Genomic DNA, 25038 nt, shown 5'->3' with positions numbered 1-25038 from the left:
AAAGCACACAAGTTCCTGGGGTAGGTAGAGAGAAACCCAGGAGTTTTTAAATTCAGCAAAGCCTGCGGACCGGTTCATTTGGGCCGTGTGCATGTTTAGAAACCTCTGGCTCTTCTAGAACGCAGCGTTCAATACAAAGAGGAAAGATGCACCTGTTTCGCCCAGCTTTTGGCCTCTGGCAACACACACCACTGGGAGTCCTGAATAGGAATGTGAGCCTTGGGCTAGGAAAAGGTTCTGCAGCCCATCTCTTGTCAGGTGGGCATTGTCCCAGGAGCTGAAAGCAAAGTGTGGCCAAGAGGAGGTGAGGAAACTGCACAAGTCTTAAAGCAAACGTGGTGATGGTGGGGTGGGAATAAATCAGACCCTCGGAGACAAAGCTCAGGTAGATAGCCTTTTTTTTCTTGTTTTATTTCCCCCGCCTTCTCCCATTAGTAGAAATTCTGTACAGTTCAAAGGGGGGGGGAGGAGGCACTGGCTTACAAACAGTCATTAATATTTCACATGTACAAAAAGTTACATCTAGCTACACAAAAGGACTACGATGGAGTGGATACACTGTAAACTGTCCAGAAGCAGCACCAGGAAGATCCCTGCCTGCTTGGATTTAGCCTTGCTTGCCCTGTTAGCTGTGGCAAAGGCCTTTGAAGGGGTGGTTGGTCCCTTTTGCTTATAGGGTGGGTGGGGAAATAGTGTTTGCTCCAGGGGCAACTGTGTCTGTAGCCCAGCTTCCCCACTTCCAATTAGTGTTAAAATAGTGTTCACTGCGTGTACTTGTAAGCAGTTACACACCCACCTTTATATATATATATTTAAGACTTAGAGCAGGGGTTTCCAGCACGGTGCCCGTGGGTGCAAATGTGCCCACAAATTTTGCCCATGTGGTCCCGCTCCCCAAGTTCAGCTTGAATGAAGCATTGGGGTATGTATGTGTGTGTAAGAGAGAGGCCTGCGGCACTTTCTCCGGTTTGCAAATGGGCCCATGGGCCCCCAAAGGTTGGCGGCTGCTGACAGAGAGAGAGCTCTGTTTCTTTGCTAGAAAAGGCAAATGTGTCGTGAGTGTTGGCAGTGTGTCCTGTGAGCTTTGGGTCTATAGTGCAGGAAATGCGACAACCTTGAGCCAGAAAAAACATAGATGTTCACAAGAGTCAGATTTCCTCAAATCTGCTGCAAAAGAATCATTGCACAAATATGTGAGCTTGGTGGTGGTGGTGATGGTGGTGTATTAAGGGAGCTGATTCACATATGTGTCAATCACTGAGTCAAAGCAAGGCCCACATTCTGTTTCCAAAATAAGCCAGCCAGATGCTTCCAGGAAGCTCCAAAGGAAAGCCCAGTGTTTGCTCTGCTAATTCTCCCCATCTTCTAGGAGTCAAAGGGGTACTGAGACCAATCTGGTGTAATGGCTTAGAGAATTAGGAGTAGGTCTGGGGAGACCTCCGTTCAAGTCTCCACTCACTTTGGCCAGTCACCTTCTCACACCCTAACCCACTTCACAAGGATGTTGCGAGGATGAAATTGGGCGCATGGTAAAGGGAGAAATTTGTTTGCCACCCAGAGCTCCTTGGAGGAAGGAGCAGCATTTTAATATTGCTGCAAGGAATCACTATGTACTGTCACAGCCAATATATGTTGCTTCCTCAAGGAGATGTGTGACATCTGAATGAGTGAACTAGCATAACCCATCAAACTACTCCATTTGGGATTACATGTTCTGGCTCATCTGGTGACAACTCATTTGCACAGTGCAAACCTGTGCATGACTACTTAGAAGTAGGCCCCAGTAAGTTCAATGGAACTTACTCTCAGGCAAGCAAATATAGCCTCGCAGCCTGAAACATGCAATTCCTGTTGCAGCAATCAACAGATTGCATGTGTGAACAAGACCCAACTCCTTCCTCCTGTAAACAAGTTGGGCTCATGATTTAAAGTGGTCACCCCTAAGAGCCAAGAACCCAGAACCAAGTAATTACTTAGACTAGGGTCCATACTGCTTCATACTGTTGTGGCAATGGGCTATGCAAATGGATCACTCTGGTCTAGCATCAAGGTTTAAGAGCTCTGTGTAAGCACGCACCTGGGCCTCTTCCAGATGGTCACTATTTTGTAATTCAATAATTTGCCAGAAAATTTAGATCATGCAATTAAAGTGGATTTTGCACTCATGCACAACGAAGGCACTTCCATTTTTTTAAAAATTGACTTTTTGCAGGGAAACAATGGAAGGTAAGGGGTAAAGGTAAAGGTAAAGGGACCCCTGACCATTAGGTCCAGTCGTGGACGACTCTGGGGTTGTGGCACTCATCTCACTTTACTGGCTGAGGGAGCCGGCGTACAGCTTTCAGGTCATGTAGCCAGCATGACTAAGCCGCTTCTGGCAAACCAGAGCAGTGCATGGAAACGCCGTTTACCTTCCCACCTATTTATCTACTTGCACTTTGACGTGCTTTCAAACTGCTAGGTGGGCAGGAGCAGGGACCTTAATGCAGTGCCATATAACCACACAAATCAGAATGAATGCTCAATAAGCAGTTGGCATTATCTATCTATCTATCTATCTATCTATCTATCTAGCTAGCTAGCTAGCTAGCTAGCTAGCTAGCTATCAATCATCTATCTATCTACCTACCTACCTACCTATCTCCTCACAAACTTTTTGAAATCAGGATCAACGTCCAATGAATAGATTTGCCTGGAAGAGCCTCTGATTGTGCCGGTGTCCCAGATGTACGAAGGAGTAGGAGCTCATGTGTTGGGTTTTTGCTATGCACAACTGCGTGCAACACAGTTGTTGAAGGAAGATGTGATGTCAAGAGTGGGATTAAAAGTGCAGCCATATACACACTACGTGTGAAAAACTAAGGGATTCTGGGGCATGCTTTTAGTGGGGGCAGGAACACTCATGCTTTATCCTACAAAAGCGAATTGGGGGGGGGGGTCTCCAAGTGACTGAGTGCATCACTGGCATCCCAATCCTTTCTAATACACCAGCAGGACATAAATCAAATTGAACCAGTCAGAATTTCTCTCTTGCACACATACGTACATAACACACATCCCCAGTGCCTCTATTCGTGTTTCCCATGCTCCTTGTTTCCCACACTTCACTTACAGCTTCTAAATACATTCTGCCCTGTATCTGCCCAACCCACCTACAAAGCTGTTTTTCTTCCACTGCCTTCCAGTTGCAGATAGGGCTGCCAGGTCTTTATCTGCAGCTGGGCCATCGGACCAAGAGCGCAAGCCTCATTTCCTTACCAGATTCCTTTGGCCACCCTCCTGATATATGAGCTTGCTGAAAAATAACACTAATGCCACAGTTCCATCCTCATAACCACCAACATGGATTCAAATTTCCACTTAACCTATTAAGTAGGCATCGAAATGGTGGGGGATTTTACTGTTCTTGTTTCCACACATATGCATATTACAGAGTGGTTAAAGACAGCCTTGCAAATAAAATCTGCAAGAGTTACTAGTCTACAAGAACGGCTAGTGCACTGAGTCACTAATACAGGCACCCCCAAACTGCGGCCCTCCAGATGTTTTGGCCTACAACTCCCATGATCCCTAGCTAACAGGACCAGTGGTCGGGGAGGATGGGAATTGTAGTCCAAAACATCTGGAGGGCCGACGTTTGGAGATGCCTGCACTAATATCTCTGTTGGTATTTCTTGGCCTCAGCTACCTCCCTCCACTGCCCCCAGCTTCCCCATCTGGTCACCTGGAATAAATAGCTGATTGCAAACCTATTTAAAGGCCAGTAAGGAGTCTCCACTCTTGCTTAGGTGAAATGCATCTGGCTGGTCACCATTGGAAACAGAATGTTGGACATTGGGCTGACCCACAGCAGATTTACCTGTGCCTTTAGTGGCTCAATCACACACTTGCCCCTCCTTTGAATGGGATGATGTGACTGATTTCAGTGGACATGCTTCCCAGCCTAGTGACCTTCCTCTCAGAAGGGAACCTAGCTGTTGAGGAAGATGCAAGGTTCCTTCCTTGCAGGTAACCTATACAAATTGGGAAGTTAGAGGCAGCTGTATTTTTGACGGAAGTGAAGATGGTAGTTGATATGCAAAGTATGTTGAGGTGGATATGGCTGCTAGATTTTGCAGTGGGGGTGGGGGTTGGCTTCTTTGGAATACCTGGGTTCCCAAACCTGGCCACTGATTTCTCCACCTCACCCACAAATGGTTTGAATAACGTCAGACCTTCATATTCACAGGACAGAAACAAAAGGCAAAATATATCCAGCATACAATGACCAAAAAGAAAAAGAAATGAGTCAGTCTAGGACCTGGCAGTTCTTTTGGCAGAATAATTTGCTGTTCCACAGAGCTCCAAAATTTACAACCCATTCTGCTCTGCTGCACCCCAGCAAAGTGATGGAGCCTTGCTCTAAGGCAGGCACCCCCAAACTGCGGCCCTCCAGATGTTTTGGCCTACAACTCCCATGATCCCTGGCTAACAGGACCAGTGGCCGGGGAAGATGGGAATTGTAGTCCAAAACATCTGGAGGGCCGAAGTTTGGGGATGCCTGCTCTAAGGCTTCCTTAACTACCGGTAGGAGTAAGCACCATTGACTTCAATGGCTTTACATCTGAGTTACCATGCACAGGATGAACATACAGGTGAAACTCGGAAAATTAGAATATCATCAAAAAGTGCATTTATTTCAGCAATGCAACTTAAAAAGTGAAACCAATATATGAGATAGATGCATGACATGCAAAGCAAGATATGTCAAGCCTTTATTTGTTGTAATTATTTGTTGTTAGGCGGGTCAATTATAAATGGAATGGAATTAATGAAATGTAATAGCGATGTTTATTTTTGTTTTGTTTTTATTATTGTAACTGTTTGTTTTATTACTGTGGAATTTCCAAAAGAAAGCATTTGTAAAAATTAAAATTAAGTTGCCTTACTGAAATAAATGCACTTTTTGACGATATTCTAATTCTCCGAGTTTCACCTGCCTTACACTGCATCAGTCCATCTAGCCTAGTAATGTTCGCTCTGACTGGCAGTGGCTTTCTAAGGTCTCAGGCAGAGAGGGAGAGGCCTGAACCTGGAACCTTACAAAGTGCAGGCTTTAGGCTCCTAGAGGTCTCATCTAAAATACAGGCCTCAGGTTGCCTTTGGGCAGGATTTAAATCCACAGGCGCAAACCTAGCAGGGGTGCTAGGCCCAAACCACAGAGCCAATTTTCCCCAGGACACAATAGCTCAGCCATAAGCACTGGATTCCCTGCAAGAGTCACCCTGAGAGTCTTTGGCACGGTTTATATACAGATGGTTAATGCAGGGAGATGCTTCTGCCATGACTAACACTCTAGAACACCAAGCATCGCTGCTTTTCACAGGTGTGCCCAAACAGAAGGATTTGCTGAGTCCTTCCTGATCAAGTGGTTGATTCCTTCCATTGTCTAGGTAATTGGATGCCACAGGGCCTTGGCACGTGTTCTGAAATCGCAATTATCTCTCCACAGACTTATGGGGCCAAAGTCACATAGGAGCATTCTGCTGTGCAAATGCTCTTGTGAGTAGTTGGCCATGCTTTGGAGCCTGGGATCAAAAGATCAACAGGACTCACCTGGGTCGGCCTTGGAAAGAAATGTGGATGAATATTCAAATACAGGAAAAAGGACAACTTCATATTCGTAAGCTCTGCTGGAGCCAGCCCTATCTAAAGAGCTCTTTGGTGTATTAAGATAAATAAACCTCTTTCACATAAAGCTATAATTGCTTCCTGGTTCCAGAAAGTGGCTAAACCCCCAAGGGAGTAAAGTTGATTCCCTGAATTAAAAACAACTGAAGAAGCAATCCTGCTTTCATTGTCGAATGGCTTTATCCTAATGCTATCTGCAGCTCTAATAACTTCTGGACTAACATCTTTGGTCGGGGGAAAACATTAAAGCAGGTTAAGAGGAGATAAAGCGGGTCCTCTTTTTCCGATTGTCTTAAGAAACATCATGGCCTGGAAACAGGCTGAGGTTCAGAGAGGAAGGCAGCAATTGGCCATCATAGTGCAAGGGCCAAAAGTGGTCTACCTGCCATTTAGTACGATGAGTCAGGCACCAGAGGCGGCTGATTCCTGGCACCCTCATGAGGTAACATTGACTGGAAAGTTGTTTGCTGAAAGTCTCACTGATATGAAGTGAGCTCATTCCATTTATTTCAATGAAATGTTCGCTGATGGGTTCTGCTCCATGATACTTAGTGGGAAGTAGAGAGGGGTGCCATTTTGACCGTGAGGAATTAATGGCTACAAAATGGCTCCCTCCTGCATGCTAATATCTCACTTGCTATCTTTGTTACCTGCTAGGCAGCAGTTAACTTCTTGAGGATGATTCCCAGGCTACAATTTGGTGATTTTACTGCAGGTATGCAAATGTAGGGGGGCTGGCCTTAGGGATGGAGGAGAGTTTTGTTCTGTCCCCCTTTTACGGGAATCAACGAAGTTCCCATGCAGCCACCCTGGACAAATAACACGATTCAGAACATAATTGTCCTCTGTATTTTGCAATAAAAATTCTCAGGTCAAACAATGTACCAGAATGCGTCAAAAAGGCGTATTTTAGAAAGACATGCATTTAGAAATGCATACACTGAGATAAAATACATATTTATGAACGGATTTTGGTACATTAAAAAGACACAGTTGGGAAATAAGAAAGATCCATTAAGAAGACACAGTTGGGAAATAAGAAATAAGAAAGGTTCTGAAAGATGCAACATTCATACATAACCATTGGTACTTGTTCTGAGGGGTTCAAGAGGACATAGCAAGCGAGCTAGATTTGACCCTGGTGAGAATTAAGGCATTTGGTCCAGTAAATGAGAAGAGAGCTGTATCTAAAACCCCATACATGAACTGGAAGCATAATTTGGTCCTCTGGAAAATAATGAGAATAAGAAAACTAAAAAAATTAAAAACTGGGCAGCACCAAAAGCTGCCTGTAACCTACCTAAGATCTTTCTTTTGATAATCAATGGTTGGCTCATCGCCGTCGTTTCTCTGCTGTGCGAACACCAGGGTCACTTTGTGCAGTTGAGACATGAGACTTTTGGTCTGAAGGTTTCCCCTTTTGAAGAAGGATTCCAGTGGTTTTTCGAAAGGCCATCGAAGCCTAGCTTTTAAACTCTTCGGTGCCAGCTCAATAGACTGCTGCTCCAAGAAGACCACAGTATTGCTGAAGACTGCTCTAGAAAAACGATGCTGGTCCACAAAACCAGTGCCATACACAAAGGTCTACTAATGGAAATATTCCCCCCGCCCCCCCCAAAAGAAAACATCCCACACTCCCACATTGCATTGTGACTCCAGCCATGATGATGTCCTCAATTCAGTCAAAGTGCAATTTTGGTCCGGATGCTCAAAGGGCTGAAGGGGGAAAGTCAGACACCTGCTGGCCAAAGGCATTTCTAAACAACCAAAACAGTCTTGTCCTTGTCCAGAGCTGGCTCAGCGAGGGGACAGGAGGAGCAAGGGCTTATGGGAAGGGCCATATATGTACAGATTAAAAAATACACCTTAAATAATAAAGAGAATAACAATAATACTGTCGCAGTAAGGCACTTCCTAAATGTCCCTTTGGTTCTTCAGCTTAAAATGTTTGAAAGGATGGAAGTTTTTTTTTCTTTGGCAAAAAAAGAACTAGGCCTGGGCTGTTGGGAATGCAGCATCAGCCCATTGGAAAGGCAGGATATGCAGAGCTCTGTGGGAGAAAGGAACAGCCAGTCAGGACACTAGTAAAGAATTGCTGGAGAAACAAGGCATAAGCGGTTGCTGTCGGGGGCATTAAAGACTGTTCTTGTACCATTTGGAGTGGGGTGCAAGGCAGGCGGCAGAGCAAGAGTTCTTGCCCCTTGGGGGCATATAACCACCACCACCCCGGCCACCCCTCTCCACATTCCCCCTTTTCAGGCAAGAGCATACGAGACGCTTCTTTGCCAGAGTATCAAACGATGGGTTCCGTGGCAGGCTAGAAAAACAAAGGGGCTACCCCCTCTCCCCGCCAGTGGGGACTATGGAAGAAGACTGAAGGCAGCTGCTGAGGCCAGTTCTCTGTCCCAAGGGCAAACTTTCCGTTTTGGTGTCTCCTACTTAGGCAGAAGCAGCAAAGCAGAGGATAAAAGGCTCTGGGCATCCAGAGAGCTGTTGTTTCTTACCCTCTGCTGCGGATGAATTGAGAGGGGACTAGAGGCAGATGGTTCTTGCTGCTATGGAGGGGATAAAAACAAAAATTAGGCCAAATTGGGAAGCGGTGGGGTGGGAGGGAAAGCTCTTCTCCCCTGGGGGCTGGATTCTGCCCTCACCAAGCCTTGTAAAGAGCCACAAGGTCTGGAAAAGCACCAGCTCAGCCAATTGCCAGGGATGTCATGGTGGGAGTTGGGGATGGAGCTGCTAAATCTTTAAACCAAACTCTCTGGTGCCCAGCCTCTGTGGCTCCCAGCTCTATCTGCACATCGCTAATGATGGGGAATGCCTGAGTTGCAGTTGAAACAGTGCAGCTGATTCCCTCACAGTCCACATGCGCTGGGACTTCACTGTGCTCTTGAGAAACCACTGGGGGATCAGATCAGTGCTGCCTTCTCCATGGGTGCACCCCAAGGACACTGCCTGTGCTCCCCACTGTTTGCTACTGCACCAAGCTGGCACTGTAGGCAGTCAGTGCGTGGACATGTTCGTAAGTCAGGGGTGAGGAACCTGTGGCCTCCTAGATGTGGCCGGACTACAGATCCCATCATCCCTGACCATTGGTCAGGCTGGCTGAGGCTGGTGGGAACTGGGAGTCCCAGGGTGCCTTGAAAGTCTTGGGCTTAAACCCGTCCAGACACACTGTGTGCAATCCAGAGAAAGCTAAGGCATGCCTAAATAATCAGACCTGGCATTTATCAGAGCGCCAAAAGTCCTTCGCGGACAATCCAGCCAGACTTAAATGTGATCAAGCCTATTGACCTTAAAGGTAAAGGTAAAGGGACCCCTGACCATTAGGTCTAGTCGTGACCAACTCTGGGGTTGCGCGCTCATCTCGCATTATTGGCCGAGGGAGCCGGCGTATAGCTTCCAGGTCATGTGGCCAGCATGACAAAGCCACTTCTGGCGAACCAGAGCAGCACATGGAAACGCCGTTTACCTTCCCGCTGTAGCAGTTCTTATTTATCTACTTGCACTTTGAGGTGCTTTCGAACTGCTAGGTTGGCAGGAGCTGGGACCGAGCAACGGGAGCTCACCCCATCACAGGGATTCAAACCGCTGACCTGATCAGCAAGCCCTAGGCTCAGTGGTTTAACCCACAGCGCCACCTGGGTCCCGCCCCATTGACCTTAACTGTACTTAATTTTGTATTGGTCTGTGGCCATTATGTCAACCATCCTTAGAATAACCCTGTAAGCATTATCTACCCCCATATTGCAGATAGGGGCTGAAGTTGAGAAATTGTGGCCTTAAGGTTGCCTAACAAACTCATGGCTGGCGTGAGATTTGAAGCTGGAGTTTGACAGTTGGCATTTACTACATCTCTTTGTACTTTCAGTCATTTTTATGAGTAAAATGGTGGCGGCAATGACTACTAATGGTGCTAAATACATGCAAGCATCTAGGAACACAAAAATATATGAAGCTGCCTTATACTATTGGCCCAGCAGCCCAGTAAGAACACATGATGAGGCTTCCCGGATCAGGCCAATGGCCCATCTAGTCCCGCATCCTGTTCTCACAGTGGCCAACAAGATGCTTCTTGGGCGGCCCACAAAGCAGGACCTGAGAGCGAATGCTGCTCTCTTCCCACTTGTGGTTCCTTCCCAGCCACTGTTTTTGTCCACTCTGCCTGGCAGTGGCTTTCTAAGGGCTGACGACCTTTCTTTGCCACTAGCTAGCTGATCTTCTGGGAGACTTCAGTGTGCACTTAATTCCCATTTAATTCAGCAAGATTTGGGCATGCCTCTGTATTGCGCCCAGTTTTCATATTCAGCTCTTATATGGAAACAGAAAGAAGTCCGGAGATGAAAATCCGCATGAATTTTGTCTCTTTGATTAAAAAAAACCAAGCTTGGCCAAAATATAGCCTGTTTGCGGTGGAGTGGGAGCATAAATTAAAATTATCATGCAGATCATATTTTGAACAAATGAAACTGTTAATTATTCTATTTGTAGCTCCCCTTCCTCCCAAATATACATTTTGGCTGTAATTATACAGGTACTTTTCCAGGAGAAACTCCCATGGGACTCAGCGGGACTTGTTTTTCAGTAAACATACATAGGCTTCAATCTTGATCTCACTCCATGGTTTTTTAAACAGTCTCTTTCAGATGTATTGAGTGGGTGCAGGAGGAATATTTGAACGTGCCTTTCCAAAAAGAACCATATAGAACTCTATATTAAGGCACGCTGAAGTGGTACAGTCCCTAAAGGAAGACGTACCTTGAGAGTTTGCTGCTTGTGTAAACTGGCCTTAGGTTGTAATTGACCACACTATGTTGACTGCACAGTAAGACGGTGCTGCTTTCACCCCCAACAAGAATGCAGGCAGCAACCCCCACCCACCACCCACTCTTCAATCAAGAGAGGATTTAGTAAAGCTACTCTAGTGCATTAGTGTGATAAGGTGATCTGATAAACAGACTGGAGAATGATGCATGCAAATCAAGACAGGGGGTCTGTAACAACCACATCATGCCAACCATGCAAGGTATATAGACGATAGAATTGTAGATACCAGAAGATGCCTCTGGGGCCATGCAGGGATTCTCAACAGTGAAAAGGAAGCTGCAGTGAAGGGGCTTTTTTTTTTGAGGGGGGTCACTTTTCTTTTAAAATACTTAATTTCTGGTCCTTTAAATCAACCAGCAAGTTTCTATCCTTCCTGTTAGCAGAGAGAACCCTGGAAGGCAGTGCGCAATTCTGTCCAAAGGAGAATTCTGGCAGGTGCAGCTTGTCGTGTGGAAGTGAGGGGGAGCTGTCCATGCGGAAATTTTCTCTCTTTCTCTTTGCACAACTAATTGAAATGTACCAGAGCCTCATCTTGTACATCAGGTCACCTTGGAGGCAGCCTGGAAAGAACAGCTCACACAGCCACCAACTACTGTCATGATTCCTGAGCAGCACCGCTGAGTCCACAAAGCCGACTCTCTCTGTAAACCTCCATAACAAAATTTCCATGACCTGGCTTCGGACTACAATTCCCATCAGCCCCGGCCCCATATTGGCTGGAGCTGATGGAAGTTGTGGTCAAAAGAACCTGGAAGGCACCAGGTTGGAAGTTAGGCTGCTGTATAGTATAGTGATGGCGATTCTCTGGCAAGTGGGGCCTCTGAGAAGAGGATGGGAAGCCCCGAGCTCATGGGAGGAGACAGCAAGACATGCAGGAGGGGAAGCCTGGGCTCTGTGGAGGGAGGTGCTGCATGCAGAAGAGGAAGAGACGATCCACGGGTACCTTTGACGAGGGAGAGGGTGGAGCTAACAGTTAGGCTCGTCATGGTGGGATGGCTCGCAGAAAAAGCGAGACCCCCGCTTCGCTGTGCGGGCAGTGAAGGGGACGCTCTTCAACACTGCGGGGTGGGAGGGGAACGGACAAAGACATACAAGATACGTCAGACAGCTAGAAACACGGTGGGCGGCTTATTTCACAGAACGTGGATGCAGCTGTAGTATATCACGTAGGGGTCTATCTCACAGAAAGAAGCCCAGGGCCAGAATTCTCTCATACACATTTGAAATAAAGGCTCTGGGAAGCGAAATGCATCATCATCCCGCCAGTTTCCATTTAGACACGGCTGTCGCTGCTTTGTTGTACAAGAGTGGTAGCGCCAGTGTTATTAATAACGCCTCTCGGGAGGCTACATTAGAGGTGGCCTATGGGCAGTCCAGCCTGCAAAGCCACAAACTGACCATATGGCAAGGAGGGCATATGGCTCTTGTACCTTTCAATGGGGACACAGGCAAGGGAATTCCGGGTTTGGTATGTGGGGGTGGGGAAAGCTTGCCCTGCTAAAAATTCCCTCACCTGCACAGCTGTACAAGAGCCTTGGCCTCCTTTGCAGCTGGTCACCCTCCTTTAGCCTTCACCAACCTGGTGCCCTCTGGCTGATTTGGTCTGATCCAAAGCAACTGGAGGGCACCAGGTGGGCAAAAGCTGCCCTGAGGAGTTCCCCCACCTCATGCAATGACCCAGCCATGCCAATTTTCAACACAGTGCTTCCTATGAGGTATATGCTAGGCCCGGCTCATTTTGGGGCCAAGTGCAGCACGATATGCTTCTGCCCAGGAGAACAGAGCGTCACCTGAGGCTGTAAATGTCAGCCATCTCTGCTGCTCAGGGCTGAGCACCTCAAGTCATTATTGCCATGGTAGTACAAAAGTGTTATACTGCAGGTGGCGGGGAAGGGCCTCACGGAGCCAAGCAAATACCACAACAGGGGAACATCAGCACAGAAGCAGGCCAATGTCACTCCTCACCTAAGCCTGAGGAAGGCTGTCCACAACTGGCGCCTGATTTATGAGCTGTGATATATTTTGTCTTGTGGAGCAGGGCCACAGACATGCCAAGTAGGCACAGAATGAGTGCAGAAAGCCATTTCCACACCCAAACACACACACACACTTTCTCATTTTTGTATTTTCTTAAAAAAGAAAATAGTTTCTAGTCCTTATGGGGGCAAAAATAAGACGCTGCTGTCGTGTGTGTGTGTGCTTTGCAGATATTAGGCTGCACAGGCCCTTAAGAGCCCACCTTTTGCTTTATTGTTGGAGGGGATGGGCTGGAAAAGGAAGAGCATTTGGGAAAGAAATAAAACATTGCTCCTTCGGGAGACTTCCGTTCACAGTATAGGCAAATAAAAGGGAGGAGCGAGAGGGGAGCATTATAGAGGCCCAGAGATACAGTGTAGGGTTTGGCCCTTCACTTTGAGGGCACAAGCAGTGCCTGAAACGCCTTCTTTTCTTCGCCCACACAAAGCCACAACAGTCACTGGTTGGGGGGGGGGGAGGGATATGAGCACAGCAAAGGAAGTGGATGTCCCCCTGCCTCAAGGTGGGTTGCTTACCGGTGATAATATCCTCAATGGTCCCATCTTTGCCTTCATAAACAGGCCGGTGGTCCTTGGCTTGGCGCCGCCTCAGCTCAGCAATCAACTCTTGCTGCTGCCACTTGTTGCGCTGCAAAGGCAACTGCGGGCAGGTCAGGAATTAGAAGGAAAAACAGCCCCCACACCGTGCCCCGCTGTCCATGACCCTGACTGACGCTCCTACCTGACTGACAGGTGCAGCCACTTTGAAAATGTGTGTGTGTTTGTGTTTGTGCACCCCCTCTCTCTTTCAGGGATTAAAAGGGGCCCAAAAACACAGCAAGGGCCATGCGTGGACTTTCTCGTGAGACCTTTCACTAGCAAGGAAAGGCTTCCGTCTGCTACTGGACCCAGCAGGCCGAGGCTCTGTGCTCGGAGCATATAGGCACACAGGAGAGCAGGCCAGCTTAAAAAAGAAAATGTTCTTCACGGTTTCTCTCCCAGTATGGTGTTTCCTGCTTGGCAGGGGGTTGGACTGGATGGCCCTTGTGGTCTCTTCCAACTCTATGATTCTATTATTCTATCACACTACGGGAAAGTGAGCACCAATTTAATGGCTTCCCTGTCACAAAGCCCAGAAGGCGAGTCCTTCTCAGGAATGCCGTGTGAACTGCACTGGCCGGTGCTATTCATATTTATCGACGAAGCACCGAATCAGATCCTGGGAAGCTGCCTTTTGCCAAGACAGGCTGTTATTCCATTTCACTCAGTATTACTTACACTGACTGACAGCAGCAGCTTTCCGGGGGAAGGGGGTCCTGGCCCTACCTGAAGATGCTGAGGATTGAAACTGGGCCCTTCTGCATGCAAAGCAGATGCTCTACCGCTGAGCTACGACCCGTCCCCAGAACACTGTGCCAGGTGCCGTTTCCATTCTCTCTTGGGACATAACCCGGGAGGGGATGGGACTGCAACAATAAGAGCTGCTCTTCTAAAAACCTGCCTTTGGAGCAGCAGGAGATATGAAGGAATGAAAGGCATCACACACAAGTTGACCAGAAGCTAATAACAGTATGTCAGTCCCCGCCATTCTGCAATGGCAGGAGGGGCTTCCCTTGACCCTCCCTTTCCAGAACGCATCCCCTTCTGGTCTCCTGGCCCCATACAGTGCCCTGCACAGTCACCCCCTACCTTCTCCAGCCTCTTGGCTTCTTGGGCCAGCGCCTGCTCTCTTTGGGCCTGTTCCTGCTTCTTACGCATCTCGTTGTCTTGCTCTGCATCCTGGAAGAGAAGATGAAAGCGGGGAGAAAAGTTAGCAGGCAGCCCAACCAGTAGCCAGGCAGCACCTAGCTGGGGATATATGGATATAGAGTTCCACTGAGTCAGGCCGTTGGCCAACAGCCTGCTGGGCGAGATTTGCCCGGCACTTTGCAGGCACAATCACTTGGATCAATTCCACAAATAAATAAATGTGCCCCTCTAGTCCAATATATCTTCCATTTGGCAAGACACAATTACTGCCTTGCAAATTTTCTGCAGGCTAAGCTGCAGAAAATAAGTCATGCCATTTCATGTGTGCTATGAAGCTCTATAGTTTATTTACTTTTATTTATTTGTATGGTTGTAAGTTGCTTTAAACTGTTTTTAATATTTTATTTTAATGCTATAGCTATAGACCTTAGATACATAAAATATTCTTATTACCTGCCCTTTATCCTATCTATTGTCTACACTGGCTGGCAGCAGCTCTCCAGACCAGGCTCTCAGGTGGAGATTTCTTTCTATCCATCTGCTACCTGATGCTTTTAAACAGGAGGTGCCTGGGACTGACTTGCAAAGCAGGTGCTCAACCAGAGGTACCGTATATGGGCCTTCCCTCTAAAATGACTACCATTCCTGGCCACATGGTGGGGCAGTAGACAAGAGTGTTTAGTCCGACCACAGGAAATCCAGGCTCAGCTGCACAGCCCCGCTGTCTGGTGGGTTGCCTCGAGTGGGAATCACAGAGCTGAAAAGGGACTCAATGGACCATGCACCACCCACTGCCCTGAGACAGAACGTCCTATATATAAAGGACCCCGCCCCCTTAACAAAGCTTGCTCCAACGTTCCCTTGAAAACCTCAAAAGAATAGATCCCACGCTGGACCCAGAAGTTCCTGATAACATGTAGCCGAAATCTATCTCCCGAAAACCAACTCCTGTAGCTTTTTGTTCCATTCTCAAGTGGAAAACTGGTCCCTCTTTGGGTGACTATGTCTGGCCCAACCCTCTGCCTCTTATCCCACCTCACAGGGTTGTTGTGAGTCCTACAGGCAGGACAGAAAATAAATCTAAATAAATGGGCAGAAATGGGAATGAATTTTGACAGGCTGGGGAGGGGGTGCACACGTGGATATGGTCTTTTGCCAAGAGCCGTGTGTGGATTGAATCCGTAACCACGTGGGTGAGCCAGGCACTGATTCCCTACAATCCACAGCTCTGTCTGGGATGCTAAAACCACAGACCAAAGCTTTCCTAGTCCAAAGAACCAGGTGCTCCCAGAGAGCCAATCTTCTGCCACTGCCTGCCACACGAGTCCAGGATCGTCCGGCACTCCCTCAGTCTGAGCATCTCATTGCTGAAGGAAGCCATCCCTTTGCACCACTGGAATGTTTCCCTGCCTGCTGCCCACTCCTCCCAAATGCTGAGGGCTGCACCTGGCCAGCACTTGAACCCAGGACACGGCAGCCTTCTCCAACAATGGGAACAGAGTGATGGCAGCAGAAAGGTGTGGCTGATGCCTGTGATGGAGGTTCAAGGAAATGAATTGGCTTTGCTCAAGGTACCAAACCTTGGAGAGGTGCTCTGGAGGACTGGGATGTTAGCAAAGAGCAGATGGGCTAGGGAGCATGTTGAGGTCCTCACTGGTGTGGAAGAGAAATGAAGGAGCATGCAGGAAGGGCGCTCTAAATCTCTTGCCCACTGGCCACACCTAATCACAGAAAGACAGGAAGGGCTACTTCCTGCTGGGAACAATAACAGGCAGCACCTGGTGGTGGGGGGACTGGCAAGTGGGCTCCCACTTCTACACCAGGGTAGGGCGTGAACTTGTGTGGCTTCTAGGGCGGCCTGGGTTCTCTCACACACACACCTTGTAGGATCGGATGAAGCGTGCAAAGACCGGGAAGAAAACGGACGGCGGTGTCGTCTTGGGGCTCTCGCCGAAATAGCGCACAACCGTGTTGTAGGCCTCCTGCCAACAAGAAAGCTGTGTGAACGGAGGCTGACAGTGGCCTCGGCCTTACACTCAGTTTTACCATGGGGGGAGGATGCTGGCACAACAAGTTTGGGGTCAGAATGAAAATCTATGCACAAAGAGAACTTTTGACACATGGCCTGCACGTCCAGACCTGCTGGGTGTGATCCACTTTGCACATCAGACTGGCAAATTCACATGATGAAACCGATTCTTTAAAAGGTACACAAATCTGATGTTCAGAGCGCACACAAACTCTGCTGTAGGGGATTTCGTGGGGATTTTGTTTGGTCCACATTTTGTTTAAACAAACCAACTTCACTGTGGCTTTGTACTTTTCCAAAATTTATGATACTGTTCCCAGCTCAAAAAAGTGTCAAAATGTGTATTAAAATGTAAAAAATAATAATGCACATTTTAGTGTCAAATTGTGTAGAAAAATGTGTACTCCTAGGGTGAAAAAATATGTTAAAAACATAATGCAAACCATCGTGTTTTTCTGTAAAATTGCAGATTGAAATGGAAACAGGGCTGGAAACAGACTGGAAATGGGATGGTGCACCAGAGCGTGTTGAATTTTTCAACGTCCAAAAATGAGGGGTACTAAAAAGTTCTGACGTGACTTAGGAATTCAAAGGATATTTTGGTTAAATTAATAAAATGTAGTTTTGCTTGGTAAGCAAAATGTGTGTAAAACTGCATAGAAATATTTAAAAATGATTGCCAAATATTTGCAGTTATATTATATATTAACATTTATTATTATTGAGCATTACCTGACTTATTCAGATGGCAACATTAAAAATTATTTGGTTTTCCAAAAGCAGCTTATCCGCTTTTTCATCAAACATAGACTTACCAGGCTACACGTTGTCCAACCACAAAAATAACAGATTTGAATTGCTCACACCCAAAAGCATACTTTTAATCACCCCCTAAATCGACACGTCGTATGTGATGCACCCATGCCTACTCTGAAGGGAGTTTGGCATGTAACGTAACAAAATAGGAACTGCTTACATAACACACAAGCACAAATGCACCCTGGATCCCATTGCAAAAAATCTGACACCAAGCAAGCACAGATTAGTCAAATTTGGCACAAGTACTACATCTGCAAATGTACACAGCCAGGCAGGTGGCAGGATTTCCATAAGTGAATCTGGCATGCAGCTGGAAACAAAGACAGACACAGTGTTGAACTATATGCCAAACCGATGCATTTTAACATGCTACACAGCACATACAAGGAAAGCTTGAGCTCCAAATCCTCCACACATTTTAAGGAGCCTTCTCTGCTCACCCACGAGCTGCGTGCCTGTTCCTTCTCCACTCACCTCCGCAGTCTTAGCGTCTTTCTGTAGCCGGTCCAACTTGCCCTCATTGGCGTTCAGGAAGCTGCGCAGGATGCTATGGTCACGCAAGCTGCACTCCCGCCGGATCAGCTCCATCCCACGCCCCAGCTCCTTTACATCCAGCAGCACATTCTCCAGGGATACTGTGGTGGGACAGAAGCCACTGGGTCAGCCCGGGAACCAGCTCAGATTGGGGAGTGTTAGCCCAGTTTCAAGGCTCGCGAAAGGCTAGAAGAGATGCACAGGCCTCAAGAGTGAGGCAAGCAGACTCTAAGGCAGGGATGGGGGGGACCTGTGGCCCTCCAGATGTTGATGGACCACAACTCCCTCATCCCTGACCTGTGGCGAAGCTGAGGAACTGCAAAACAGACCTGCTGTAAGCATCAGTCGGGGCTTATCCACACTTAACTTTGGCCCTGCTCTTTCCAGGCACTGGTCCCCACTTTAAAGCTCTGTGTCCACCTCAGAGCTTTCTCCGCGATAACCTGCTCTTTAAACCAGACACAGGCAAACTCGGCCCTCCAGATGTTTTGGGACTACAAACTCCCATCATCCCTAGCTAACAGGACCAGTGGTCAGGGATGATGGGAACTGTAGTCTCAAAACATCGGGGGGGGGGGCAAGTTTGCCCATGCCTGCTTTAAACAAATGGCAATTTGGGCTTTCTGATTGAGCTTTGAAGAGTGGATTTTCATGGGGAAAGCTCTGGGGCAAAAAAACAGGGTGCTCAGCTTTAAAGTGCAGCCTCTGCCAGGAAAGTTAAGTGTGGATAAGCACTCAGTGTACACGCGCTGTAAACATCCTACTTTCATGAGGGGACACCTCTGTGAGGTCTTGGCCCTCCCACTTGAACAGGCTGGTGGCTGGAAGGGTCACTACCTGCAGCCGCTTTCTCCACGAAGTGCAATTCCTGCCAGAAGGTGCTCAGCTCCGGGTATTTCTCCTTCACCATCATGGCAATGAAGTGCAAGAGGGTTAGCTTCCGGTCTGTCGACTTGGTGTCCAACAGCTTTTTGGGGTAGAGGTGGGGAAGAACAGAATGTCAAGGCACTGCTACAGCCATCTGCACAAGCAGATGTAAATTTGCATGCTGGGAGCATGTGGGCGCATGGAAGCAGATAAACAAATCTGCAGTGTGTGCATTAATTGAAACACGGGAGGTGTTCACAAGGGGCAGGGAGAGCAAATGCATGGACACAAGAAATCAAGCAAGAAATCAGATGCACAGGTTTGTAGGCAGGGCTGGGCAATTCTGCAAATAGGCGTCCGTGCATAGTTTGCTCCATGCATGTGACCGTGTGTCTGAGCAGAAGCACATACGGAAAACTCTGTGAAAGTTGCCGTGCTGTAGGGCAAGATAGGAATTTAAAAATACAAGCTTGGGAATCTTGCAAGGTGGCACAAACAAACAGCTGCCAACAGCTGCCACCTGAACGGAATGGCCATGTGGTGTGGCATGCGGGAACGGACACCATCTTCCTCCTAGGCACATTATCTGAGCACAAGGGTATGGATGGATACCTTTGCGTAAGCTTATGCACATCCAAGTGCATTTTATGTGCCCCCTTTAGTGCCCCCTCCTTACCAAATCAAGACTCTGCAGCTTAAAACCATAAACTGAACCACGTTTGCTGCTGTTCATGTAGTTGCCAAGGGCAAGGATGATCTGGGAGGGAGAAAACAGGCGTGTCACATAGATGCTTGAGATGTCTGATATTTAAGCATACAAGGGAGTCCCCAGCCAAAATATCCTGGGCCACCTGTGCTTAATTTCACTGCTTTCATGGAGGCTATGGCATTTAACCTGGAAGCCATCAGCACCTAAATAGTGTAGGAAAATGCACTGTGCTCAGAGGCACTATTTGAACCCTCACGTTGCCAGGGTTAAGCCTCCTGACATTTACAGAATCAGAGTTGGAAGGAAGCTCAAATAGCCCAACATGTTTTTATGCAGGAAATCCTCTCTGCTACAGCATCATCCCTGATACAGCTGCCCTCCAGCCTCAAAATACTTTGCAGGCTAAACAGAAATAGTTGCCCCCCAATCACGCATTTGCTATTTCTCTTGTAAGTACTTCCAATGTCAGCAGGACCCACCTCCAACATGCGTTTGAGCTTCTGTGAAGACTTGACAGATGCAGAGGCAGCAATGATTGCACTCAGTTGCTGTAGGAAGGAATAAATAAAAAAGGACAAAAACTATTATTATTGTTGGTTTTGCTGCATCTCAACACTTTGTCAATGTAAAATCATGGAATTGTAGGGTTGGAAGGGATCGAAAGGGTCATCTGCAACAGAAGTTGAACAGAAGTTCCTTTCACACGGGGCACTCTCAGACAGTTGCTGTTTTGAGGTGGGATGCAATCATATACTGTCAAATTCATATTGGCAACGAAAATGCAACGGGAAGTCATGCTCAACAAACCTCCTTCCTCATCTGAATTTGACCTTTTTTGTGATAAGGGAAAGGGCAATGCACTGGGAAGTGTTGGGGAAGACTTACTCGACGCAACACCATCTAACCTCCCTGCAAACCAACTCAGAATGAATGCTCATTTGATAGCCAACTTCATCTAATCTCCCCTCAAACTTTGCACAAACAAGTCAGGGATGAATCTCAATAGACAGACTGCCTGGAAATAACATCAGTCTGGAAATCCTGATAAACTGTCCTCCCCTGACTTTCACAGGTTTACTGTGCTTTTGCAAGCAGAGCCCTTGCATGTACTACTTGTATGCACATGGGTTCTGTTTGCAAATAAAGACTTGGAAGTTGGGTGCAAAAACATGGTCCCCCCCCCTCTCTCTGTTTGCTGTATGGTCTACTTCAGTGCTCCCCAACCTTTTTATCGCCGCGGACCAGTCGACGTTTGATAATTTTACCGCGGCCCGCTGAGGGGGGGGGCGTTGATTGTTTATATTTTATTTAGATTGTTTTGATTTAATAATTTTAATTTAATTGTATTTAAATGTTCCTTGGGCGGCCCGGTACCACTTGATCCACGGACCGGTACCGGTCCGTGGCCTGGAGGTTGAGGATCACTGCTCTACTTGACTGCCTGGAAAGGACTTGAAGGAAATGAGTAACGGTTCTGCTGCCAAGCCTGCAATCTAGTAATTATTATAGGTTAATGAAAAACCTGAAAGAAAGACAGGCCAAGGATAAATAGTTGTTTTGTTTTATTTTATCGCTATCAACATGGCATTCCTTGTTGTCTTGAGTGCTTTAGTCAGAAAGGTGGGGAGTAAAACCAAGTAAGAAGCAAAAGAAGGGAAAGTGAAAAACTGTGAGCGTAGAAACATAAGAAGAGTCCTGCAGGATCAGATCAAAGAGCCCAGCAGTCTGTTCTTACAGGGGTCAACCAGATGTGTGTTGCTCATATGCAGAACATATGAACACCACATGAGAGCTTGTGCCAGCATGGAGAGGATAGGGCTTAGTATGTATGAATCGGGACAAGAGAAGGTGTCACAAACCACAGTGGTGGCAGGTAACAAAAATGGGCCAAGAGCATCCAGGGAGGCTTGTGAGCCAGACCTTTGTGTTGTCCATCTAGCTCAGCCATGACTAGCAACAGGTCTCCATGGTTGCTTCGAAATTGAGGATAGTGGGAGTTGAATCCGAGACCTTGCACATGCAAAACAAGTGACCTACTAAAGAACTATCTGTGCCTCCCTGTCCCTTGACGTTGCTGGGCAGCACCACAAGCAGAGCCATACTGTTTGGCAAACACCCTTTGCTGCAGTGGCACAGCCAGGTGGCAAAGAATGTGAAATATGTCAATTACCCTCCGACATGACTGCTGGGTAATCTGAAGGTTATGCAAAGATGCGATGGATGTTTGCACTTGCTAGCAAAATATTCGTCGCCTGATTTCAAGGAATGCGTAGGTTTAATTTTTTTTAAGGGCAGCAGAAGTGCGTGTGTGTGTGTGTGTGTGTTTAAAAAAGCTTTTGATCACCAATATATGACTATCACAATATGGCACCAGTCTAGCCTCTTGGAGAAACTTTAAAGCAGGAAGATCAACCCTGAACTCTTACTGTCCAAACCTCTGCATGTCCCACCAGAATCAATGTGGCTTTCTCCTAAGTAAGTATGCTTGGGGCTGCAAACTTTCCAGCTGCATAAACAGCTAGAACTACTCTCTTGGTTTCTCCCTTTTTAGATATATGGAAAGGTAAAGGGGCACAAAGGTGACCAGACCAGGACAGGGAATTTAATCCCCAGACTCCCCGCCTCTAGCTTCATGACTTAACCCTTCCTTTCCAAGAGCTGAGGACAGAGCCCAAAGAGTTTGCACTCCCACAGACAGAGGGGAGGCTAGTCTCGTACCGGCATGAGCATCTGGATGTTCTCACTGAAGTTGCCCAGGAAGGCCATGATGGCCATGCGCTGCGTCAGGCGCTCCACCTTGCTGAAGTGCAGCATAAAGCGGTCCTCGTCTGACAGCTCCTCCAGCGGCTTCCGCTCCTTCTCATACTGGCGCAGCAGCTTGACCTCGTTCTCCGTCGGCAAGAAGCGCATGAGGCACTCGACAAAGTCCACCGGGAGAGTCTTCAGGTCAAACCTGGAAGAGCAGCAGCAGCAAAAACGGCCCTGTGTCAGAAGGCAGCTAAAGGAACTGGGCTGGGAGCGGGCAAGCCCAATGGAGCCCGTGGGGTGACGTGGCAAGAGGGTCAGGCTGGGGATCTGGAAGGCCAGGGTTCAACTCTTCACTTGGCTATGAAGTTCACTGGGTGGACTTTTTCTCTCTCTCTGCCTAACCTACCTCATAAGAGTTGTTGCAGGATAAAATACGCCAAGGGACAGCCACTTTGATCTCCTCAGAGAAATGGTGGAATATAAACTTAATAGATACATGTTTTTCAGGGGTGCTGTGGAAGGAAAAACCACACACACACACACACCATATAGAGATACCCACGTGTGAATGGCTTTGCATATCTCCTCTGTGCTCCTCCCTGCTTTGCGCAAGGTGATGGCAAGGTTCTTGGCCCGGTTGGCTTCCAGCAGGGTGACCTTGTTGGCTGCCTTATGGGATGCCTTGTTCTTAGAGCAGAGGAGGTCAATGGCCGGGCCTTGGGCTTTGGTCTTAAAGAGCTCCTCAAACTTGTCTAGATCAAGGTCCTGGAAGAGGAAAGAGGATCCAAAGAGTTACCTGTCTTGCCGGTAGGTAATTATGATACTTATGATAACAACAACAACAACAACAACAACAACAACGGCATACATTCTGATTTCAAGCTGCTCATAATTTGCCTTTTCACTACTGCAGGAATTTCAAAGCCGCTAACAGCATGTTATCAGATGCTTCAGTTTTGGCAGCTAGGGAGGGAACAGTGAATATAGACCTGAACTTGGATTGGGGAGAAGCAGGTTCAAATTCCTATTTAAGGATTGTTGCGAATATAAAATGGCGGGGAGCCCAGTGAGTGTGTTGGAGGAACAAATATGAAGAATCAGTACAAAGCAAAATAGAAGCCTGAAGTTGAAGAATCGGCTGGTTTGTTCCAATAATACATGAATTATATTTCTCACAGAGAAAGTGAGAGAGTGAGCGATTTGGTCTTTGTTGCTTCCTTGGGGCTACCAGCCCCAGGAGGCAGAAGTCCCCTATCAAAGGTCCCTTCCTTTGCTGCTCTCTTCTTTTCTGCCAATAGCATACTACAACTCCTGTCTCTGTGACACTGTGTGTATCTTCCCCCCATTCATCAGTTTCCCCGGCTCCCCCTTTCTTCACCTCCATTCATTCCCTCCGTCCCCCATTTTTCTCATAGACTGCTGCTTTTCAGGCCCCCATAGCACTGCGCTCTTCTCCCTTATAGTACACGGGCACTGCTGATCTCAATCCCTCCTTAGAGCCCCTTCCCTTGCCTTACTTCCCTCACTCACTCACTCCTCTCCTTTCCTGAAGCCTCATTCTCCACCCACCATTTTTTTTACACTCATTATTCTTACACTGTGCATTGCCTACTCTATATTCTTCCTTCAAACTCCTTTCTTCCGGGCACTCTCTCCCTTAGCCTCCCTGTATCTCGGGGCCTCTTCTCAATTCTTGTGTGAGGTTCTGGTGCCAGCCAAAGTGACAACTTTCCCTTCCCTCAAAGAGGCTGAACTACAAACTGTTCGGTTTCCCTCAGCAACTGAATGTTCTGTGCTGCTGCACTTGACAGGCTGATAAGGGTTTCACCTGCACAAGTACAGTAGATACAAAGACAGCGGATTAAAGGTTTTAAAGAATGGGGCACTAACAATCTTCTGTATGCGACACCTTCAGACTGGCTCCCCCCCTTTCCCTCACCTCCAAGATCCTTTCATCATCCAGCTCACTGAAGACTGTGCCGCTGATCTGGTTGGGCTTCAAGGCCGTCCAGTTAAAGACCGGCAAGCGGAATTTCGTCTTGATGGGTTTCTTAATCCGGATAGCTTGGGGGCACAGAGGAGAGAGAAAAAGTATTATTTGTCCTCACTGGTGCGGAAAAGGTCAGGGCTCAGCTCAGCTCAGCCCCAATGGGCCACTGGGAGGAAGAGAATTGGGTTGGTTCCCCTGGCAAGTTTCTGTTCCCAGTTTTGGTTCACCTTCACGATCTGCTGACACACTTTCAAGCATACCATAAAGACTGGCTACATGGTTTGTTTGGCTGTTGTTTTTAGAGACACAACGAAGATTCCCAGGAAGATGAATTCTGTACCCAGAACCATGTTCTGTGCCTTTACTCGTGAAATTACAGCACACATACAGCAAGCACCCAGGGCCTTTCATTGCTGTATCTCTTTTCGTCTTGCAGGTGGATGGGTGGAAGGAGGCAAAACGTACCTGATAAGCCCATAGTGAGAATCATAGAGGGTGATGTCCCCGGAAGTGGTGGAGCTGGCGGACACTTATCTGTGAGAGAACGGGGCGGAAAAATATATGTAGCAACAGTCGCCCTCTGGGCAACCATGTGTGAGAAGGTGGCAGGTTTCTTTCCTTTGGACTTACCGGGTAGCGGAGGAGGGGGTGGGGGGAGAGGCGGAGGAGGGGGCGGGGGTGGAGGGGCAGCCTCCATGGGAGGCAGGACCGGGAGGCAGAGGTCATCCTCGGGGATGTGGCTGAAGTTGACCTCCGCCCCTGAAGGTGGCGGCAGCGGCAGGTGGTCTCCCCCTGTTGGGCGAGAGGTATAGTGGCGTCGGAAAGCCTCCTCCTTCTCCTTGATGATTCTGCGCAGGGTGTGGACCTGGTTGCTGGCACTTTCGTAGGTTTCCTGCCCCAGAAGAGACACATCGATAAGGCCTCCCTCTTCCCACTCTCTGGAGGCCAGTCACAAGGCCAGACGCCGCTGGGTCTCAAAGCACCAAGGGACACATTATACATTCAGCAGAATTAAGTGGCAGCGCTTATGCCTGGCTGAAGCACCTCTGGGAGATGTGTGTGTGTACATATTTACACAAAT

General features: G+C 47.7%; 2 protein-coding genes across 17 annotated transcripts in view; one reads left to right on the top strand and one right to left on the bottom strand.

Moving 5' to 3' along the window:
- Positions 1-5830, top strand: part of PRPF40B (pre-mRNA processing factor 40B) — a 46466-nt gene extending 40636 nt beyond the window's left edge. For 3 of the 7 annotated variants that reach the window (XM_088662882.1, XM_088662889.1, XM_088662891.1), the window contains one exon: positions 5492-5823. In XM_088662882.1, coding sequence (XP_088519008.1) covers positions 5492-5515 — 24 coding nt within the window. In that variant the 3' untranslated portion in view covers positions 5516-5823. Of the gene's footprint in view, positions 1-5491 lie in introns of all 7 variants that reach the window. The other 4 variants (XR_015948357.1, XM_088662885.1, XM_088662890.1 and 1 more) reach the window with 4 other exon arrangements.
- A 670-nt stretch (positions 5831-6500) lies between these two features.
- FMNL3 (formin like 3) overlaps positions 6501-25038 on the bottom strand; it is a 97809-nt gene continuing 79271 nt past the window's right edge. For 3 of the 10 annotated variants that reach the window (XR_004691735.3, XR_009557226.2, XR_009557228.2), the window contains 15 exons: positions 24588-24849; positions 24423-24491; positions 23907-24031; positions 22530-22732; positions 21938-22172; positions 19699-19767; positions 19187-19267; positions 18481-18610; positions 17584-17744; positions 16142-16243; positions 14202-14291; positions 13050-13173; positions 11441-11555; positions 8175-8225; positions 6501-7720 (listed from right to left, as the gene is read on the bottom strand). Coding sequence is in view for 5 of the 10 variants with exons in the window: in XM_035102433.3 (XP_034958324.1) it covers positions 11464-11555; positions 13050-13173; positions 14202-14291; positions 16142-16243; positions 17584-17744; positions 18481-18610; positions 19187-19267; positions 19699-19767; positions 21938-22172; positions 22530-22732; positions 23907-24031; positions 24423-24491; positions 24588-24849 (1743 nt within the window). In the remaining 5 variants the exon portion in view is untranslated. The remainder of the gene's footprint in view (positions 7721-8174; positions 8226-11440; positions 11556-13049; positions 13174-14201; positions 14292-16141; positions 16244-17583; positions 17745-18480; positions 18611-19186; positions 19268-19698; positions 19768-21937; positions 22173-22529; positions 22733-23906; positions 24032-24422; positions 24492-24587; positions 24850-25038) is intronic. The other 7 variants (XM_088662878.1, XM_088662879.1, XR_009557227.2 and 4 more) reach the window with 6 other exon arrangements.

Source organism: Zootoca vivipara, chromosome 2 (genome assembly GCF_965207765.1).
Source record: "Zootoca vivipara chromosome 2, rZooViv2.hap1.1, whole genome shotgun sequence".
Classification (NCBI taxonomy): Eukaryota; Metazoa; Chordata; class Lepidosauria; order Squamata; family Lacertidae; genus Zootoca; species Zootoca vivipara.
This window is presented reverse-complemented; position numbering and strand designations above follow the sequence as displayed.